Source organism: Garra rufa, chromosome 7, assembly GCF_049309525.1.
Source record: "Garra rufa chromosome 7, GarRuf1.0, whole genome shotgun sequence".
Classification (NCBI taxonomy): Eukaryota; Metazoa; Chordata; class Actinopteri; order Cypriniformes; family Cyprinidae; genus Garra; species Garra rufa.
The window spans coordinates 42361979-42377481 of record NC_133367.1 but is presented as its reverse complement, the minus strand read 5'-3'; the positions used below and the strand labels follow the sequence as shown (position 1 = coordinate 42377481).

Sequence of the window (15503 nt, the reverse complement as noted above, 5' to 3'; positions counted from 1 at the left end):
AGATCCGAGCACTGGCGTGTTATTATATGGGAAGATAAAGCTGTTAAACGTGGTAAACACTGTGCCCACAGTAAATAAGGCTAATTGTAATCATGCAAAAAAAAATACTATTTATTATTGTCATTATTATCATTATTAATAATATTGTTACCCATAATAATAATAATGATGAATGTATACATTACCAGGCGTTTTTAGTCAATATTATTTATTAATAATAAAACTTAGCCATTAGTTTGCTATTTTACACTGTTGTGGCTTCTAAATGTGTGTAACAGTAGAGATTTATATGAGTTATGTGATATTATTTGTCACAAATTGTTGTTTATTGTTGCCTGATTTGTTCTGCAATTCTGCAACCCCTCTGTTTATAATCACATCTGCCCATTAACTTGATCAAAGTGCCCCAAACAAGATGTTTCATGCAAGTTTTCACTTGTGACTTATTCTCAGAGAAGCAGAAGTCAGCTTTGGTTCAGTGTGGCAAAGTGTAGCAGATGTTTGTGGTGTTTGGCTTCTTCTGATGTGGCTTCTGCATCTGTAGGTCAGCGCTGGCTTTTCTGCATCGGTTCTTCAAAGCCTGCTAATGTTTTAGCTGTGTCTAGGTGCATCAGCAGAGTGCGTTTGAAAGGCTGAGAAACCCCTGGACTTTGGTACTGATGTTTTTATCTTTCGCTGCTGTTGTTTTAGTGTAAAGTCAGCTAGACTCAGAGGGTGTTTAAACCACTATTGAGCCACAAAGCTGATAGAACCCCCAAAAAAGTCATTATATTGTATTAAAAAGAAAGCTGCTGTAAAAGGTTCTTCAGAGCCATTTTTGGTTCCACAAAAAAAAAAAGACATTCAGTCAAATGTTCTTTAAAGAACCTGAAGAACCTTTTTTGAAACATAAAGATTCTAAAAATGTTCAAGTTTCTTTATGGAACCGTTTAGACAAAAAGGGTTGTTCTATGGCATCGTGAGGCACCTTTATTTTTGAAGAGTGTACTATGGGTGCATATGGTGATGATAAATAATAGCAAACTTGTTGCCCTGCTGACCTCACATTCAAGAGCATATGCATGTGCTGTCCTTTTTTGTAACGGATCACTATTGTTTTTATGAACTCTTTTGACTTATTGGTGAATCAGACTGAACTGGAGTCTTCTGTCTGAATCATAGACTGAATCATCCAGACAGTTCAAACTCTCACTGAATCAATGCAGGTGACTCATTTGCTCGCTAAACCGCTGGTTGTCACGACCCTGAATCATGTCTGAAGCTGAGGACTGTTACTGCTTTATGTCTACTTCCAGAAACTAGACAGAACTTAAATCGGAAGCATTAGTGTGCTACAGTATGTACTAAGTATGGAATTAAGTACAATCTACTTAACTAATTTAAGTACAATTAGCTAAGGAAATAAGTAAATTTAACATGCAGTGAGTAATTTCGACTTAATTATGTCCTCAAGTACAATTCACTTTACAACAGTTTGAGTAAACTTCACTCAAACATCATGGCACTGAAAATTAAAACATGTATGTAAGCAAGTAGACGGCTCCTTATTGTTTTTAGGGTTATATTTTGACTCAATGTAGTTACTAATAGTGTTGGGCGATATGCTCAATTTTCATATCGTCCTATCGTCAGCCTGTGAGATCGCCGATACACGATAGTATCGTGCTAATTTACTTAATAATATGTAAATGTGTCAATATGTAATAAATTCCTTATTCGTTTTGTTAGGGTAGTGCACGTGACTTGTGACACAGTTGTGCGTGTACAGAGCGCCGACTGTAGTTCTGTCGGAGAGGTTACTTTCGGTTTCATTCTCTGCTATCTTCAGGGAGCAGTAAATGTGCGTGCATGAATGTAAATGAATGTATCTTTCTTTACCCGTCATATTGTGATAATGTTACCGCTGTATGTCTGATCTTTGTCATCAGTTCATGTTGTAGTTCAGTTCATATAGAATGTGGAGAAGCGATGCGCGCACGTGCATATGTTTAGCGCCATTTTATCGCATCGTAATTCTAGTTAACGCATATAGATGTTACTGAGGTGAATGTTTCTACTATATACCTATATACAGACGGATTCTCGTATCGTATTTAATTCATCCTAAACCACATTTTACTACCTCTGTTATCCTAATGACTGTCTAACCTTAGATCTACACTTAATCTATGTACACTTCATGATGAATAAATCTCTTACCCATTTTCACTGCACACATCTGTGGCGCGACGCGGCTACTCTATGCTTGTGTGTAGTTTCTGAGGCATCCTAGAACTGGCTCTCCGCACTGCATCGCTAAAGTTAGGTGCCTCTTGACGCATAATTATAATAATCGTCTTACTATCGTCAAAGGCATCAGCAACAGGCGATATCTCTGACTATCGTCGATACACGATACAATCGTCTATCGGCACAACCCTAGTTACTAACCAAATGAACAGAGACCTCAATACTTGGCACATGATACACAATGACGCTAACAATCAGTGAATAGTTTTTGAGTATGAATGGCTCATTTTGAGTAGAAAATGATGCCTAGATGTTACAAAACAACAAGAGCACCCATAAAACAGGGTAAATACACCTCGGAAACAGCCAAAATGTAATCTTATTAATTATTCATGCCCAAGTGCATGATGGGAACAACAGGATCATGACTTTGATAAGTACTTAAACAATCCTTCTAAAAACAAAGTTCAAATTTTAAACTCTGCACGCTTAAATTGAGTGCTAATTTTGAATTTGCTCTCTTTTATACTTGCCTGAACTCAATTATTTAATGTAGAAATTGCATTTGTTTTTCTGTATTATTCACTTCAGCACAAAATCATTTTTATCAGTTAAGCTACAGATTGAAATTCATTTTTTTTGCAATACAAACTGATGCTATACCAATAAAGTAAATCAGGTTGAATCCCTTAAGGCAAGACACTGCAGGTGAGTAGGGTAAAACGGTTCATTAATAATTATCACTTTACTTACCCAGTCGATTGATTACACTGATAATTGCAAACTTTTTTTGTATTACAAGTTTTCTCAAATGTTAGGTTTAAATATGCAAATTATGCATAATTTAATCAAATGTGCTAATTTGCATAAATCTCTAGCACAAAAATCTAAACACTGGAAGAAGTCAGTTTCAAAACTCTTGTTCAATTTTTTTTGACATATAATTCAGAGAAAAAAAACCTAGAACAGACAGAAAACAATGTGTTTTTTTACCATTTTGGGGGGAATAAAATGGGAGGGATATAAAATCAGGCTAATCATAAATGAACAAATCCCTTCTGTAAAAACCTAGACAGGAATGAAAATGTAAAGTTTGGTGTGTGTAAGTGCTACTGAAGTGGAGATTTATGGCTCAGTGTAGGAGAAAATACTCACAGCCTTTCAAAATATGGATTGTAAGTGAAATCTATTGACACAAATAGATAAAGCGCTATAAAAGAAACACTAGTGTATTTTGGGTTTTCTTTCCACTAGTCTGAAAAAACACTTTAGGAAAAACCCAAAAGCCCAAAATCTCAAACTTGACAGGTGCATGAAAAAACTACATTGGAGCATAAAATCGTCTCATTTGCCTTTTGACTCAAGGAATTGCATTGGCTTTTTGTACTTTTTGAGTTTTAGAGATCAGTCCCATCTCTGGACATGTGGGATTGTCATTAAGTCCCTCGTCAGGAGTGTCAGTCGCAGGTTTCTGGATCACTTCACACAGTGACCTGTGTTTGGTTTGAAGAACAGGGAGGTCTGTAAAACTATCCAGTTCATCACAATGTCAGCTGCTCAGCTGGAAACACACGGCTTGCATGCTTTTTGCTTTGTGAATGCTCTCTAATCATTTCATGCATATAAGCATTTTATAATTCACAGGAACAACGCCAACGCAGGGGAAAGTGTGACCAGTTTTGCTTTCAGCTGCAAGGCTGAAATTGGATATCTTCACTGTCCTTCTAGCTTTCGTCTCTGGTGTCTTTGTGGTTGTAAAGTCTGTGCTTTTCAATAGCATGATTGACTGGAGAAAGGGTTGACTGCGAGCTGTTTTACCGATACGTCTGCGATGGCATCGTTTTTTAGCAAATTTGCATGCGATGTCTTTGTCATGACAGTATTTCACACGCTTTCCGTTGCTGTCATGCAACACTTCAAAACTGCTTTTCTTACTTAGATTTTTTTTGTCTTGTTTCCAGCCAAAATATCCAAAAATTCTTATTAGAACAAGCAAAAACGCACTTAATTTTTTTTTGAAAACAAGAAAATAAATTTTGATCATTTATATAATTTTTTTTTTTTGCTTAATTTTAGTAATCTTACTCTAATCTGTATTAATTAAACACTCTAAGACACTCTAAGAAAAAAAAAAAAAAAAACAGAAAAATATATGTCCTAGAGTTGCAAAAATGTCCAGTCATTTTCGGAAATTTTCCAGATTTTTTTTTTTTTTTTTAATCTTTGCAAGGTTTACAGAAGTTTACTGGAATTTTTGCGACCCCTTTGCAACCCTAGACACCTGACAGAAAATTACCATTATCTTTCTCATTAGGGATGCTTAATGTGCCATTTAGAGTGTTGCATACTGGCAAACAGAGGATGAAAACAATACACAAAGTAGAAAGCATTAAAGAATATAGTCTTTTCTAGGAGTACATGTGAACCTGGACCACAAAACCAGTCATAAGGGTCAGTTTTTTGAAACTGAGATTTATATTTATCATCTGAATAAATAAGCTTTTCATTGATGTATGGTTTGTTAGCATAGGACAGTATTTACAACTATTTAAAAAAATCTGGAATCTGAAGGTTGCAAAAATTCACCTTTAAAGTTGTCCAAATGAAGTTCTTAGCAATGCATATTACTAATCAATCAAAAAGTAAGTTTCTATATATTCACACTGGGAATTTTAGAAAATATCTTCATGGAATATGATGTTTGCTTAATATCCTAATGATTTTTGGCATAAAAGAAAAAAATATGATTTGGACCCATGCAATGTATTGTAGGCTATTGCTACAGATGCTTAACACTGGTTTTGTGGTCCAGAGTCACATATGTGCAATTGGATTTTACTTTTTAAGTAATTATTGTTATGACTATTAAATGTAAACTTATTGGAATTACAAACTTGTTTGCACATTTAAAAATTCTCCAGGACTTTTCCCCCTGTGATACGTGTGAAAAAGATTTTCATCCTCCTGACTTTTGGCAGACCCAGGGTTTTGGTGTCGTTCCACCCCGATCAGCGCATGACTCAAACTTTCCCACAGCAGCGACTCGCTCTCAGCAGAGCACATCAAAAGACATGTGTATAACCATCAGTCCTCATGCTTTCATCTTAATTATGGGAGCTCTAGTTCAGACCCCTCTCATCAGAACACATCTGCAGTCTCTCTTTGATTGCTGCGTGCAGCTGCACAGACACTCTGACCTGTTTCTGGAGCCCTTGCCACGATGGACCCACCTTAACTTCTGGAACCCATGAAAACTGCTTTCAGCTGTATGGATTATAATCATATTTGTTCTTTAACTCATTAGCTTTGTTTCAAACCCTAGTAAGCTGCTCGTAAAATGCTTTTATTTTGTACAAAATTGCAAAAAGTCACACTTGTGGCGTTCCCGGTCAAAAATGACCCGACTCCAAACCACTGCTTATAAATCTCTCATTATGCTTTATTATCACCAAATATTGGATTCAGTCTTTTTGTCAACTTGTTCTCTTTCGTTTAGGACTGGTTTTATTTTTCTATTTGCATCTGATTAACCGTAGGCCTCATGTATCTGAGAGTAGGTACCTCGTTTTTTAAATGAAAAAAAAAAAATTTTATAAACAATTTTCACAATATGAATTAAAAATTAAATAAAGTTGCACTGTTTCTCACACTAGTGTGCTTTAATGTTTAATCAGGAATTTTGAAATGCTTTTATTTTGTACAAAATTGCAAAAAGTCACACTTGTGGTGTTCCCGGGTCAAAAATGACTGGACTCCAAACGACTGCTTATAAATCTCTGATTATGCTATATTATCACCAAATATTGGATTCAGTCTTTTTGTCAGCTTGTTTTCTTTTATTTAGGACTGGGTTTGTGTTTCTATTTGCATCCTTTTAATCACAAGCCTCATTTATATGCGAGTAGGTACCTTGTTTTGAGTGAAAATTTATTTTTTTATTAATAATTTTCACAATATGAGATAAAAAAAAAAAATGAAAATTCGCACTGTTTATCACACTCTAGTGTGCTTTAATGTTTAATCAGGAATTTTTAAATGCTTTTTGTTTTGTATAAAAATTGCAAAAAGTCACACTTGTGGCGTTCCCGGTCAAAAATGACCCGACTCCAAACCACTGCTTATAAATCTCCGATTATGCTTTATTATCACCAAATATTGGATTCAGTCTTTTTGTCAACTTGTTCTCTTTCGTTTAGGACTGGTTTTATTTTTCTATTTGCATCTGATTAACCGTAGGCCTCATTTATCTGAGAGTAGGTACCTCGTTTTTTGAGTAAAAAAAATTTTTTTTATAAATAATTTTCACAATATGAATTAAAAATTATATAAAGTTGCTCTGTTTCTCACACAAGTGTGCTTTAATGTTTAATCAGGAATTTTTAAATCTTTTTGTTTTGTATAAAAATTGCAAAAAGTCACACTTGTGGCGTTCCCGGTCAAAAATGACCGGATTCCAAACAATTGCTTATAAATCTCCGATTATGCTTTATTATCACCAAATATTGGATTCAGTCTTTTTGTCAACTTGTTCTCTTTCGTTTAGGACTGGTTTTATTTTTCTATTTGCATCTGATTAACCGTAGGCCTCATGTATCTGAGAGTAGGTACCTTGTTTTTTAAATGGAAAAAAAAAAAATTTTTATAAACAATTTTCACAATATGAATTAAAAATTATATAAAGTTGCACTGTTTCTCACACTAGTGTGCTTTAATGTTTAATCAGGAATTTTTAAATGCTTTTATTTTGTACAAAATTGCAAAAAGTCACACTTGTGGCGTTCCCGGTCAAAAATGACCCGACTCCAAACGACTGCTTATAAATCTCTCATTATGCTATATTATCACCAAATATTGGATTCAGTCTTTTTGTCAACTTGTTCTCTTTTATTTAGGACTGGGTTTGTGTTTCTATTTGCATCCTTTTAATCACAAGCCTCATTTATATGCGAGTAGGTACCTTGTTTTTGAGTGAAAATTTATTTTTTTTATTAATAATTTTCACAATATGAGATTAAAAAAAATGAAAATTTGCACTGTTTATCACACTCTAGTGTGCTTTAATGTTTAATCAGGACAAATAACGGATTCAATCTTTTTGTCAACTTTTTGCTTAATATTCTGAAAATTATTCATTAAAAATGATTTCACCCAAAAAACTGATAAATGAGGCCTACTATTAATCAGATGCAAATAGAAACCAGTCCTAAATGAAAGAAAGAAAGGTGACAAAAAGAATGAATCCAATATTTGGTCATTGTATGGCATATTGAGAAATTTAAAAATAATGAAAGATTTGTGAGAAGTACTCATAGCCTGTGTGAACAAAGTCAGGAAGTTTTAGTCCAGTGTGATAACATTAGTATTTAAGGGAAGAAGAAAATCTTTTCCGGATCAATTTGACCCGAACACAACCAGAGAGTTCAATTTGTGCAATTCAAATTTTGCAATTCCTTTTGCAGCGGGTTGATTTGGTTTGTAATATTGGGCACTTTGCTTAATACATTTTTGAAAATTACTGAAAATGTGGGTGATCACTGTTGCTCATTTGTTTATTGTTGAGTGTTGTATGCGTCTTGAGTAGTGTCTGTGTTTTACGTGTGGGTTTTAATAGACTTTATGAGTAGCTGGCTAACCTCATGTAGTAATGGCCTATAGTAAATAACTACAGAAAGCTGTGACGTGATCATGAGTTTTTAAGGTCATATTAGTTTGGCTTGTGTGAATGGTGGGGGGGTTTCTGTCAGGTGACTCACATACTGTAGGATAACCACTCCACAAAAGGGCGGCTTGGTGTTTGGTGTTACGTAAGGGCTATTTTGGGTATCCTGTGGGTTTGCTTTCATTCTATGACCCAATAGTTAAACAGGAAATGGGTTTGGAGGTGTGAGATAGCAGACTCAAAGCACATGCTATGAGTCAGATGTCAACACTGCATACTACAGTCATTACTGATGAGAAGTATGGTGAACAGTTTGTTAGGCTAAAAGGATTCATGTTACTGTCTCATTATATAATTGCAAAATCTTCTGATTTAATGTACATAATGCGGAATAAATCAAAAGTAGAACTGTTCAGTTAATCAAATTCAAATCACGATATGGACGAGTGCGACTGCATTTTAGTGCCACATTAAAAAATATTTAAAATTACGACAGGATGGAAATCATGGACAGTATGCTTGGAAATAATACTTTGCATCTTCAGTTGCATTCATTAGGCCTATTTGTAGCGTGCCAACCACCCAATAATAGCAATAAGCTTTGTGCTTTTGGTGCTTTTAATATAAAACAAAGTGTCATCTTTCAAAATCTGTCAGTTTTATAGCAAAATACAAACAAGTGTCTTGCAAAAATGTGTTTTTCAAGCTCTTTAATGCACACAGATTGCTGTATTCACGTATTTCATCTCCACTTCATCCGCATTTCACCATTTCATTAGAGAAAAGCTTTTGAAGAACACAACACAGAAACCTTGGAGAAAATTTAATAGAGTTGATTATAAAATAAATGTAATCTGGAGTGGAAACTATTATTGTTCAAATTTTAACAAATTAGTAGAATTCTATAAATTCAGTTGATTAGACATGTTTTTTTTTTTTCAATGAAAAACACTGTATTTTGGAGTAAATAAAAAAATAATTTAAGACGAAAATTTCACAAAATTAGTCTTTTTATGTATTTATTACAGCTCAAGTCTTTTTCTGAACAGCCGTTCTCAATGGATCGGGTTGTAGTTCAAAGCAGTGGAGGTTCGTGCACCAGCATAATCCCTCAGTGTACCATGATCTCATTGATCCTGTACGAACCAGGCCACATGTCTTAGAGGCACATTCAGACCTACATGAGCAAATATTGAGCAATCGTATTATAATGCGGTGATGCACCAGTTCAGAGCGCTTGGTCAGTAGCCATATCTACAATTATGCATCTGGTCAAATGAGGCAGAATCATATTAGCAAACCTCAGAGAGTCAGCTCAAAGCTCATACAATTTGGTTATGCACTGTGTATTACACACACACACATTCACATATCAGTTTATAATGCCTAGGATGAGACATAGAAGTGCCTTAGGTTTAGTTCATTATAATTTAGGGGCAAAAATGTCTTCAGAATGTTGACAGATCTGACAGAAACCTTCTTTGGACACACCAGTCAGCAAATTAATAGATACAAATGCTATGTTGTTTAGTCTTTTTAAGTAATGTTAACCACAGACAATATTTAAAACACACTAAAAAGCCATAAGGAATAAATGTATGTTAGACAATGTATTAATATCTGTGTATAAAGACAATAGAAGTCTATGTAATGTCTCTATTTAGATAACTAAGTAAAGTGTGTGTGTGTGTGTGTGTGTGTGTGTGTGTGTGTGTGTGTGTGTGTGTGTGTGTGTGTGTGTGTGTGTGTGTGTGTGTGTGTGTGTGTGTGTGTGTGTTCCAGACTCTAGTGTGACTGTCCTACATAGATATGATAAGGCACACTGCTGATTGTGTTGATGAACAGACATTAAATGCTTTGATATGATAACAATGTGCTTGTCTCCATGTTTTGCATTTGCAGCCTCATTTCATTCCTGAATCTAGATAATCGTCTAGCTGTCTTTTGTAGAGATGAGATTGTAAGTAATGCACACTGGAATAAAACTGCAGATTTGTTTAGACGTTTTTATTCAGATGATTATAGACTTTTGATTCTAAACTAGATTTAAAAAAAAAAAAAGTTTTTCAAGACAAACTTTAAGTTGGTTTGAAAAAGCCTGATCAGAAATTGTGAAAAGTTCTTGTAGAAAATTGTAGAAATTGTATGGTTTTCAGTCAAAAAAGATTAAGTAGTTAAAGTAGTTTTAAAGCTTAAAACCTGAATGTTTCGAAGGCAATACAGTCTGTCAGATGGACGGATGAATGGATAGATACCCTGTTGAAAAAAGCTGGTTTATGCTGGTCCTAAGCTGGTCATGTTGCTGGTCAAGGACCAGCATAAACCAGCTAAAACCAGCATATGCTGTTTTTTTCAACAGGGTATCTATCCATTCATCCGTCCATCTGACAGACTGTATTGCCTTCGAAACATTCAGGTTTTAAGCTTTAAAACTACTTTAAACTTCAATCTTTTTCAGACTAAAAATCATACAATTCCTAAAACTTTTTAAACCTTTTTCACACTTTCCGATCAGGCTTTTCCAAACCAACTTAAAGTTTGTCTTGACTTGTCTAGTTTTACGCTTTGGCCTCCACTGGACCACTTGAGATGGATTTCAAGTAATCTTAAAAGCAAATATTGCATTATTTTTTGCATTCAGTGTTCAAGTGTTTTCTTGTTCATTCTGGATGTTTAAATTTATGTCAGTAAACTGTACACTGCAAAAAAAAAATGCTTTTCTTGTTTCCAGCCAAAATATCTAAAAATTCTTAAATCAAAAAGGATTTTCTAGAAGAGTTCAAATAATTTTCTTGTTTTCAGAAAAAAAACAAGTCAAAATATGACTTTTTCCTTCGAACAGGCAAAATAATCTGCCAGTGGGGTAAGAAAAAATATCTTATTTCAGACAGAAAACAAGATTATGTTTTTCTTAGCCCATCGACAGATTATTTTGCTTGTTTCAAGCACAAATTCACTTAATTTGGACTTGTTTTTCTGAAAACGAAACAGAAATTTTTACTCCTCTAGAAAATTCTTCTTGATTTAAGAATTTTATATATTTTGGCTCAAAACAAGACGAAAAAATCTACAAAAAATCTGCACAAATGCATACAAAATGAATGATTTTTATTCTACATAATCATCAAGGCTATACGAAATTGCTGTAAACACACTTTACACAGCATTTACTCAGAATCTAGTAAAACAGAACATGTTTAGAAATTTGAATTTTTACTTTTAGATTTTTAACACAACAACGTTACGTTTTCGTAGCTACAAGCCATCTTTTTTATGTACTTGCACAGACAGAGTTTTGACCCCAGCATGTCTAATAAAGCTGAATCAGAGACATCTATGACTTGCAGAAACCTTTTGATCATAATCTTTGAGTATGCATCCCCTTATGCTACGGGGAGATTTGGTGGGAGATTTCTCAGACTCAGACTGAAGCCTCATGACCACATGAGTGGTGCAGTCTTCAATAGCTACTAAACATCTGTCATGTTTTTGATCTTCAGGAGCCCAGCACCAAGCGGGTGAAGCCTCTGTCTCGAGTGACGTCGCTGGCGAGTCTCATCCCTCCAGTCAAAGCTGCTCCTCTCAAGCGCATCGGACAGACGCTGCAGGTACAGGCCTGACTGGGTAGAGAGTGGAGTTCATTAGAGAGCTTATTAACCCTATAAAGCCTGACATATGAAATGATAGTTGGAAAAATCTCTGTTTTTGTTTAAACGGAAGAGTTTATTGAACTGTTTTTCCCATCTCCTCAGCGCTCCATCAGTTTCCGCAGTGACTGCAGACCGGAGATCATGGCTCCACGGCCGTGGGGCAGGCAGATCGCGCCGGCCATCACCAAACGCCGCGACAGCAAGCTGTGGAGCGAGACATTCGATGTGGGCCTGGGACATATGCTGTCCTCCAAAGAGATCAAGAGACAAGAGGTGATTCACCACAGTGCAACCCCACACTCAGATCTGATCGGTCACTGCTGTCAGTGAAGGAAGAGTTCAGCTGAGCTTTAAAATACAGTGCATTTCAAAAGTATTCACACCCCTTAATTTTTTCACATTTTGTTATGTTGCAGCCTTTCCACTTTCTACATGGCTGAGCCACTCAAGGACATTCACAGAGTTGTTTATAAGCCTAGGTTTTTGAGACTAGGTTTTCATTGAGGCTATCTATATTTTGCTGTATTAAGGCGAGACACTGCAGGTGAATAGGGTAAAAAAAACAACTAATAGTTATCACCTTACTTACTCAGTTGAGTGATTACATTGATAATTGCAAACAATTTTTGCATTACAGGTTTTCTCAAATGTTAGGTTTAAATATGCAAATGATCCATTATTTAATGAAATATGCACTAATTCGCATACATTTCCAGTACAAATATTGGACAAAAACACTGGATGAAGTCAGTTTCAAAATTCTTGTTTCATTTTTCTTGACATATTAGAGTCAGCGGGGATTTTGGGTCACTTTTGTCACTCCATAATTCAGAAAGTGCTTAAAACAGGCATATTTTTTACAATTTTGTGGGAATAAAATGTATAAAATCAAGCAAATCATATATGAACAAATCCCTCTGGATATAGACAAGAATAAAAGTGCAAAGGTTGGTGTGTGTAAGTGCTACTGAAGTGGAGATTTATGGCTCAGTGTAGGAGGAAAAAAACTCATTTTGAGAAAATGGCCTTTAAAAATATTTATTGTAATTGAAATCTATTGACGCAAATAGATAAAGTGCTATCAAAGAAACACTTACCAGTGTCTTTTGGTTGTTTTCTTTCCACTAGTCTGAAAAAACAGCCCAAAATCTCAAACTTGACAGTAGAAATGTAGAAAAAATTAGTTCTTTAGGTGATTTTCAAGTCAAATTGCAAGTGTGTTTTTATGTGTCTTTACTAAGGTGAGGATTGAGTTTGGCCACACCACCATAAAGCCCAGATTGGTGAAGTGTTGCAGTGATGTTTGTCCTTCTGTAGGTTTCTCCTATTTCCACGTATGATCAAGAAGCTCAGCTTGAGTGACCATTAGCTTCTTGGTCACCAGTCTAACCAAGACCTTTCTCCATCAATTGCTCAGGAAGAATCCTGGATGTTTCTAACTTCTTCCATTATGGATAACGAACACTTCACTCTTAAAAATAAAGCTGCTTTAAAGGGTTCTTCACAGCGATGCCATAGAAGAACCATTTCTGGTTCCACAAAGAACCATTCAGTCAAAGTTTCTTTAAAGAACCATCTCTTTCTTACTTTTTTATAACATGAAGAACCTTCTTTCACCACAAAGAACCTTTTGTGAAACAGATGTTAATGGAACCATTTAGATTAAAACAGTTCTTCTATGGCATTGTGAAGCACCTTTATTTTTAAGAGTGCACATGCTTCTGTGAACCTTCAATGCAGCAGATTTTTTTCTGAACTCTTCCCCAGATGTGTGGCTTGATGCAGTTCTGTCTCTGAGCTATAAAGTTAGTGATTTTCATGATATGCATGATATGCATTTTCAGCTGTTAGACCATTTTATTAAGAGGTGTGTGCCTTTCCAAATCATACTCATTCTATTTAACTTGCCACTTGAAGGTAGTAACATCTACAAGTGATATGAATGCCCCTGAGCTAAATTTTAAGTGTCCCAGAATACTTCTGCAATGGAATCATTTCAGTTTTTTATTTCTAATAAATTTGCAAAGTTGTGACAAACCTGTTTTGTGCTTTGCCATTATGGAGTAGAGCGTGGATTGATGTGGGGAAAAATGAAGTTTAACATAAGGCTGCAACATAACTAAACATGAAAAAATTATATGTATGAATACTTTTGCAAGGCAATGTATTTCCTGGTATCTAGCAACATCAAGAAAAATTCAAACACCGCTTGAGATGCTTGTGAACTTTGCACTGTTGATTTGAATGTCAGACTTTACCAGTGAGTTTAAGTGGGGCTGTTTGTTTGTCCGAATTCTAAGTGTTTATCCGGTGCTCCACAAACAGGTTAGAATATCGTATAGTCTTGAGGATAGATTGACTTTTGACTTGGACCCATTGCTACAGGGTAATGCCAGTGTAATATTGACTTTTAAATGGTTAAATGCTATTTACAGTGTAACTAAAATGTCTAAAAGTTGCGTCATATGCATTTTCTCTCTGCGAGAATATACATCTTACTGAAATTCTTTCTTTTGCTGTTTCTTTCCTGTCATCTGTTCGTCAGGCCATCTTTGAGCTGTCTCAGGGAGAACAAGACCTGATTGAAGACTTGAAACTGGCCAAAAAGGTACGTACACTGCTTTTCACATCACTGCATGAAAACCTGGTTTTACTCTGGCTCATAAAACCTCCAGAATGAAAACTTTGTCAGTGTTTACGTTCTGAATCGGGGGGGGGGGGGGGGTCGCAGCCCACTAGGGGGCCTCAGTGATCCTCCAGCGGAGCCGCGAGATATCCTAAAATGAATTTAAATATTATCCTATAATTAATCCATTTCATTAATAATGTGCTAAATGAAAATGATCAAAGCACGGCATCTCTCGTGTTCTGTGATTGATTGCTTCGGACTCGGCGCAGCAAGCCTCATCGCACTGTTAAATACAGACTGAATGGCGGCTTAAAACTTCCAACTGCTGCACGCGAACGTCATTCGCGCTAATGTGAAGGTAAAGATGATTAGTGTTATAATAACGAACTTGCGCGTGCCTGATGTTTAACACTCGTCTATATCAGAGTCGTACTTTAGACACGCATAAGTCCGCTATTGATTCACAAACTGTGAGCGTTCTCCGGGCTCTGATCCCTGTCGTATTTTTGCGTAAAATTTTAAAACATATGCCTAGTTGTCCAAATTACTGTCCTGTGAGTGTTTTATAATGGATGCTCACCGATGGAGGAGGATGTATGTTTGTAATTTTTGTATGTAATTTGTATGTTTACTTTTTCAAATGGATACAAACACACCAAATAGTGCATATTGCAATTCTGACTTTTTTCTTGCAATTCTGAGTTGATATCTTGCAATTCTTTTTTTGCAATTCCGATTTTATATCTTGCCATTTTTTTCCAGCAATTCTGACTTTTTTTCTCGCAATTCTGACTTTTTTCTTACGATTCCAAGTTTATATCTTGCAATTCTGACTTTTTTCTCAATTCTTATTTTTTTTCATGCAATTCTGAGTTTATATCTTGAAATTCAGTCTTTTTCTCGCAACTCTTTTTTTGCAATTTCCGATTTTATATCTTGCCATTTTTTCTAGCAATTCTGACTTTTTTTCTCTCGAAATTCTGACTTTTTCTTGCAATTCTGACTTTTTTCTTACGATTCCAAGTTTATATCTTGCAATTCTGACTTTTTTCTCAATTCTTATTTTTTTTCATGCAATTCTGAATTTATCTTGCAATTCCGAGTTTATATCTTGCAATTCGGATTTTTTCTTAAAAATGCATGATATAAACTTACAATTGTGCGATATAAAGTCAGAATAGCAAAATATATTTACAATTCATACTTTTTTCCTCGCAATTCTGAGTTGATATCTTGCAATTCTGTCTTTTTCCCGCAACTCTGACTTTTTTTGCAATTCCGATTTTATATCTTGCCATTTTTTTCCAGCAATTCTGACTTTTTTTCTCGCAATTCT

The 15503-nt window shown here is 35.3% G+C and overlaps 1 protein-coding gene across 1 annotated transcript in view; it reads left to right on the top strand.

The window, feature by feature from the left end:
- LOC141338175 (rho guanine nucleotide exchange factor 3-like) overlaps positions 1 to 15503 on the top strand; it is an 89315-nt gene that overhangs the window by 62952 nt on the left and 10860 nt on the right. The window contains exons 4-6 of the mRNA XM_073843731.1: positions 11389 to 11496; positions 11641 to 11811; positions 14084 to 14146. Of these exons, the coding sequence (XP_073699832.1) occupies positions 11389 to 11496; positions 11641 to 11811; positions 14084 to 14146 (342 nt within the window). The remainder of the gene's footprint in view (positions 1 to 11388; positions 11497 to 11640; positions 11812 to 14083; positions 14147 to 15503) is intronic.